This window comes from Trachymyrmex septentrionalis, unplaced genomic scaffold, assembly GCF_001594115.1.
Source record: "Trachymyrmex septentrionalis isolate Tsep2-gDNA-1 unplaced genomic scaffold, Tsep1.0 scaffold165, whole genome shotgun sequence".
Lineage (NCBI taxonomy): Eukaryota > Metazoa > Arthropoda > Insecta > Hymenoptera > Formicidae > Trachymyrmex > Trachymyrmex septentrionalis.
The window spans coordinates 425,024-432,488 of record NW_017304811.1 but is presented as its reverse complement, the minus strand read 5'-3'; the positions used below and the strand labels follow the sequence as shown (position 1 = coordinate 432,488).

Here is a 7,465-nt window from a genome sequence, read left to right as displayed (position 1 = left end):
ATATATATATATATATATATATAGAGAGAGAGAGAGAGAGAGAGAGAGAGATACACATAACTGAATGCTAAGAAAAAGTTTTTCAAGATAAATTACAATGAATATTGTATCATAAATTTCTTTACCTAAAAATAAATGTTTCATTGAATATTGGGTTCAAATTCTTTCGATGTACTTTTGTTTGAAACTTCTTCTTCCTATCCGGCAACAGGTACACCTTCACATACGGATCACTGCTACCCGTTACATCTTTTATTGGCAATTCGCGAGCTTCTAAAACCTAATATTAAAGAACCAGGTGTCATTGAATTTGAGATAAGTTTTCATGACACGAGGTAACATTAAAAATAATATTATTTTTTTTTAAGAGACAGAGATTGAATAATATTAGTAACATTAAATGTTATTTTTTACATATTAAACATTACTTTGTACGTATTTATATTAGCAGACAATAGTAAAAAAAAATAATTATAGTTGAACTATTTTATAATCATATTACATAAATGGTATGAAATCTTTCTCTTTTACAAAAACTTTTCTCTCTCATAAATAACAGTTTTGAAATATTGATACATTTTTATAACAATTTATGTATAGTACAATGCGACAAATGGACAAAGACCGGTAATGGCATCATATTTTAATTCTATTATCTATGAAGCGTTGCCATAGTTGAAATGCCTTATTGTGTATAATTGATCTTAATGCATTTGACTTCACCACATGCAGTAATAGCTTAATATAGCTGACATTACCTAATCTACACGTTATCACCACTAATTTTAGCATAGTAGAGAATATATCCATCATAAATGTAATACTACATTATCACTATTCAATATCCCATATACTGAATATTATCCAGATAGATATATATTCAGTTTACACAAACGTTTACATATGAACTCATTAATTTACATGCTGAGTATGTTATTTGTTTTGGCCTGGGAAAATATTTTGTTTCATTTATACAATTATGAATTTATTTTGTATAATATTTTACTCAAATATTTGTCTATAAATTTTTCTATCTGTCGTGCTATACATTTTTAATAAATTCGTATTATTGTATAATTTATGATGTTTTATCTATTTTAATATATAACTAAAATTTGTGACAGAAAATATTACGTGTTACTTACTTTGACAACGAGACCTTCGATTTCTTTGTCATAGCGTAGAGCAAAATGTAATTTTCCGGCGTATTCCATTTCTGTTGTACTGGAGCTTTCCGCGCTCTCTTGTCTCACAAGTTCCTTTTTATACAACTCCGGCTACACAGGGTTAACAGTTCATTTACATCAATGTTATATTTCGAAAATAAAATAAAAATTTATAATTTCAATTATTTATGAATAATATCAATTAACACAAAGTAGGATGTAAACCAGATAACCGGATAATATACAGAATTCTATACGTTACATGATAAGCTGGTGTTTTTTTTCAAAGGGAATCGAATAACATTGTGACGCTGCTTGCATTCTAACAGCTATCATACTTGTATAAATAACACCTAAATACCTTGATAAGGCCAAGGCTGGAGTCGCTGCGATTTTCGAAACTGCAAATACTAAATTTAATATTAGGCAGATCAAGCCGGTGCGATAATTGACGTTGGAAACTTTGATGTCTCATTGGCACGATGGGTAAAGTGGTTTGACGCAATACCTGATAAAATGTCAACGTTGAAAGAGTTGCAGAATTTTACGGAACGTTTTACTAATTTGAATTTGTTAACAGTACCTTCTTATTATCCTTCTGCTCTTGAACGTATTCATGAGTAATTGGTTCTGATTGGAGATCTGGAAGAGAATGGCTGATGCGAATTGCATTTTGTTGAATCTGATCGGTCTCTGTGTCCTCAACATTCTCATGTCGAGTCATGTTCATTAACCATCGCCAAGTAGAAGAGCATTGGAAGCTCACCGCTGCCAGGAGAACAAGACCAACCAGGGCTACCCCTGCCGCTATTAGAAGCTGATAGGGAAAGTTTTCGCTCCATTCTTCTGGAAAAAGTGTTCATTATTGGGTTCGTAAGATAAGGTATAAATATGCACATATATAGATATACTAAAAAAGTTTCTAGTAAACAAATTAGAAAATTTTGATAATATCAATCAGAATTCTGGTTTTTTTATCACTTAGAATTATAATAGACGTAACTAGAAAATTCTGATTTAATCATATTTTTAATCAGAATTTCAATTAACGTAATTTGATTCTTTTTCCAATGTATAATAAGAAAACCTATGATAACATATAATGATATAAAGCGATTGTTTGGTGTAATTTTATCCTGCTTCGCGGAATTTATGAGAAATTTCTAATAAAAAATATTTTGTGCAATGCTAGACGAACCATAGGCGAACCGTAACATGAGAGAATTAAGTAAAATGTTTGCAGGAATTCATATCGCTATACAACATTACGTTGAATTATGCATAATTTAAGTAATGTATAATGAAATTTATGTTATATAAGTTACTAATTGGATTGGATATCATATACTTAAATCGTTGTTCGTAAAATAGATGGAACATTCGAAGGGAAAGCATGATTTCTATTAGATTTATGCAATAGAAAGAAGAAGATGCAAACGAGAAAGGCTCTTTAAATAAATTTATACGCGCGCGCGCGTGTGTGTACATGTGTTTGTAGGAAATATATATCATCGTGTGCATCCCACAAAGAGAATGCTATCCTTGGCTGGAAGCAAATGAAGAGACGTACGCCAACGCTTCAAGCTTTCCGTTCTCGTTTATCGAGAACAATACGTGTCTTGCACCAATGACAGAAATATCTGTGTTTTTGCTTCAACATGGTACAAGTTATCACCTGCATATAAATATAATATATATGATACATTTTCTCTTCATTTCATACTCAATTCTGAGATCAAAAAAATTCCAAGAATTAACAAGAACAAGTTTATTATAAAAATATTTCTTCACGTACACATAACCGGTATACTTTATTTATTCTTTCATTTTCAATTTAAATAAATTTTTGTGCAATTTTTAGTTTTGATTTCTTAAGTAAGAAGTGGTATCAAACACATTTTTTTTTAACCACGCAAGAAAGAAAAATATCTCAAAAATATGTTGACCTAAAAATATACTTCTTGTTATGCGCATTATTATATCATACTTGTCCTTATCAGTAAAAAGCGTTAGCAGAAAAGATTATTCTGTAGAAATGATTTACCGATGAGAACTGTTTGCAATGTTACTACATGTTATGTGGAAAGTAATTGGAAATCGATGTGCGATTGGTTTTACACAGAGCTTTTGATTGACTAAATTGCGCATGTACGAGACAGAGCACATATTAGCTTTTTTTTCTTTCTTTTTTGCCCTTTTTCAAGTACACATATCATGGTTGTTTAAAAAAGAGAATGGCGCGCAGTGTACCTTTTATCTTTGAAAACAATAAAACGAAACCAGCAAATAAAACCATATGCAGGTTTTTTGCTTGCTGCCTTGCGAATGAAATAGAACTACGCAACGAGCAAGCGTTATGCGTTGGTAGTTTATTGTTATGTTGTAAAGTTTTCACTTGTTATTACGAGATAGTAGATGTCTCATGTCGAGTTAACTTTTGCCCGCATCGCGCTTTATTCAATCATATGCGTATAAAGTCGTGCCAAGTCTCAGCGTAGCAATTTTTTCAAATAACGAAGTTCATCAGGAAAGCCATTCTTCCATATTTTATCATCATAAAATGCGACCTCAAAATTTCAATGACAACGCTTACAATTGGTTGCACAAAGAAGTCTTTCTGTCTTCAATTTGATTTCAATTTCACCATCCTCGTAATTCGTTCTTCGGCTTTGTAGATTTCATATTTTACGGTTCTAACAAATTGAAAAGGTATTTTTTTTATTATATATTTTAAGCATTCAAAATTAAAATGTTTTTTTTCTACTTAAACCGTGATAACTCAGTACTAAAAAATCTTATGAACATTGAAAAAAAAAACGATTTTAAGAAAAACTTTAAGTTTTTACGTTAGAAAGTCAGAACTTTTTTTTTAACCACGCTCACAAAATAAGAAGAAAATTTTCCATGTTGTCCAACTAGTAGTTTCCTATATGTAAATAAAAAAACGGAAATTCAAAAAAATATGACAATTTTTTGAATATAAAGATTTTAAGGATTTAAAAATTCTTTTTAAAAATTTTAAATTTGACATGCTCTAAATTACTGCTAGTTTTAATAATAAAATTTAATTATAAATTTTTGCATTCACCCAATATACAAAACTCCTCATATAAAAAATTCGGGTAACAAAGCTAAAATGGTGATTTTAGTATTAATGTTGTATGACGTTTGTTAGTCAAATCGAAAATCATCGTAAGTTAGTACATATCCGGTGTGTATTTCTCATGCTACATGTACATATTTACATTGCAGTAAAAGTTTATACTCAGATGATGAATTCGTAAAGTTTTTAACATTAGAGTACGATTTACGAGATACTTTTTCGTTGGCGTCATGTCGAGTCGCGGCAATGTATGCAGCAGAGTGATTGATGAGCTTTAGTGAATTACAAGTCGCTGCAATCACAAGACTTCTAACGTTTGTCGCTGATAATAACTAAGTTTCCTTTTCTCGCCATTTCTCCAGGAATTTTTCTTGTTAATAACTTTCTCCGAATAACATCTACATGATAAATTACTAGTAGTATATTTCTAATTCATCTCGATTGTTAAATAAAAGGAGGAAATTATATTGAAACTTATAGCATAAATATTAATGTCTTAAGCATTTATTTAAAATAAATTCCATAATATATGAATTTGATGAATAAATGAAAATTGCATTATACTTTACTATTATTAAAATATATAAATTAACAATAAATGTGCCGTGTGAGCTATTATTTAATGAAAAAATATTGAAACATTACTAGCCTTTAATATCAAACTCTTAATCAATCTTATAATCATAAATTTGATTTTTTTAAGATGTACTTACTTGGGTAAACAATAACTAAAACTAACCTATTCTATTTCTCTAATCTGTTGTCCATTAATTGTGTTTCTATCTATATAAACGATAAATATAGCGCATTTGTCGTTCCGTCAAAACATATCCAACAATATCTTTTTACGTTTATTATGCCTTTTCATTTTCTGTATGATGTTCGCTAGGTATCCCTGACCCTTTTTCTTGCACGATAGCTCGAAGTTCCCTTCGTGCGCTATATCAGGATACACCTGCAAGGCCTAGAGAATTTACATCCTTTGTTCATGTGCTTTCGCCATTAACTTTTAGTATACACAATAATTCTTGTCTTTTATTACAGCTTTTAGTACGCACGATGAATCGTTTATGTTATCTGGATTATTTTTCAACATTTATACAAAAATTATTAAATAATTTTAAAAATTATTACAAAATTAATAAATACGTGTACTTTAATATATTTACAAAATATTTGTAAGATTGTGTTGCGTATTAAAAGAAAAGAAAAAAATAGAAGCCATTCTTTAACCAGATAATGTTCCAGTATTTTAAAGAAAATAAACACGCAAAACACACCTGAATGATCCATAATGTATATTAAGAGTTAGAGTTAATCCTGTTATAAAGCAAACCTATTCTAATAATTCTAAAGATTTCCATTTTATATCAATTCAGTTAATATACATTACAGCTATAGTATATGTTATAATATAATAAATTGATACAGTCTCGAAAAATATTTCGTTTAACATTGGCAACCTTGACCTCCTCCTTCTCCTCTTTGATCTCCGACTCGTTTCTTTAAACGATCCATCAACCCTCCTTGCTTTTTCCTTCTTCTTTGTAAAAAATCCACATCATTGTTAAAATATTTTATTTCGAAATTTTGTATATCGCTTGATATTTATTCTTGTGCTTCTACTTTATGTTAATAGATCATAATATATTTAATCTATCTGCTTGTTCTCTCTCTCTTTCTCTCTCTCTTTATATATACAATTAAATATATTACTTATATATATATAATTTATAATAATATTTAAAAGAGGATTCTCTATTAATAATTTTAAATATCAGTTATAAAATATTGTATATAAAAAAAATTTTAAGCATTAAAAATATATAAATATATTCAAACATAAATTATGTTATAATATTATTAGTTACAACATTATAAATAGAATTTTTTGTCCCAGATTTTATCTCAAATTATAAATCGTTCACAATAAGCTCTCGTGTTTTATTCGACGATTTACGCTCAGCGGAAAATACTTTTTGTCTTCGCTTTTCGTAATTTCAATTTTCATGAGTAGCTTTTCTCAAAGGGATTGTTTTAGAATTGAAAATGCGTTTTGGGGATACGATCCTTGTATTTCCATTGTATTTTATCCTACCATAATCTTCGGATGTATAACCTTTCACATCATATATTTATTAACTCTATTATTAATAAATATATCTGCTAACAAATAAAATGCATTTTATTTATTATTTTTTAGAATTTTCTTTAGAGCCCTTGATTTTATTGTTTTTTATATCTGTTAACGTTTAAATTAATATAACGTTCCATGAAGTTAATAACTCAAAATATTAATTAAATTTATGTAAATATTTTTCTATTGTCATACAATACAGATATATAAGATACTTTCTTCTATCTTTTTCCTCGCTTATTTATTTTTTAATTTCAAAGTCTAAAAAAAGAAATGAGGAAAACTTGTAATATTAGTAAATTAAACATAAATAAATGCATCGGTTTTTATTATGTTAAGAAAACTATTAATAAATTTAAATTAATTATTACAATACAGTTATATTATTTTATTTATATATAATGCATGAGTCATAATATAAAATTTATTTTTTATAGTATTCTATACACTTATACATATATGTGTTTGATGTAACACAATTCTTCTCTATCTTCTGTCGAATTGAAGTTGTAAATCCAATAATTCGGAAATGTCGATAGCAAAACGTATCCCGCAGCTCACATAACCTCGCATATCAAAATACTGTATATTTGTGATATAATAGATATATGCCACGTGTGTTTATTTAGTCAATATGGATACCACAAAAAAAAATATATCAATAACTGAACTAACGAATGCTGCGGACACTTTGAACAGTTTGTCCAGCTTTGAGACGACTCGAAAACGACAAGAAGATTGTGATTTATCAACTGAAAATGTGAAACCGCATTTTAAGCCTTGGCGTATTTTCATCAATCACATTGACAGTTATCATGGAAAGATATTATCTGATGTATGTATCCCTTATAATAAAATTTATGTATAAGTATCCCTGAAAATTTTTCTCAGAATTTTTTATGTATGTTAATTATGAAATATTGTAAGATTTCTAAGATTTTTTATAAGTATAATTTCTGATGAAATGTTATAAAATCTAAAAGAAATTTCTTTAGAAATATTTTTTAAAAATTATGAAAAATTTTAGAATATTTCGGAATTCACTTATATAAAAAATTT

At 28.2% G+C, this 7,465-nt stretch overlaps 2 protein-coding genes across 3 annotated transcripts in view; one reads left to right on the top strand and one right to left on the bottom strand.

The window, feature by feature from the left end:
• Nucleotides 1–7,465, bottom strand: part of LOC108746308 (synaptotagmin-10-like) — a 30,778-nt gene that overhangs the window by 2,619 nt on the left and 20,694 nt on the right. The window contains exons 2-5 of one of the 2 annotated variants that reach the window (XM_018482999.1): nt 1,750–2,012; nt 1,528–1,674; nt 1,146–1,277; nt 126–280 (exon numbers count right to left, since the gene is read on the bottom strand). In XM_018482999.1, the coding sequence (XP_018338501.1) occupies nt 126–280; nt 1,146–1,277; nt 1,528–1,674; nt 1,750–2,012 (697 nt within the window). The remainder of the gene's footprint in view (nt 1–125; nt 281–1,145; nt 1,278–1,527; nt 1,675–1,749; nt 2,013–7,465) is intronic. The other variant, XM_018483000.1, reaches the window with a different exon arrangement.
• LOC108746307 (adenylate kinase 7-like) overlaps nt 6,946–7,465 on the top strand; it is a 17,828-nt gene continuing 17,308 nt past the window's right edge. Inside the window, exon 1 of the mRNA XM_018482998.1 lies at nt 6,946–7,241. Coding sequence (XP_018338500.1) covers nt 7,041–7,241 — 201 coding nt within the window. The 5' untranslated portion in view covers nt 6,946–7,040. The remainder of the gene's footprint in view (nt 7,242–7,465) is intronic.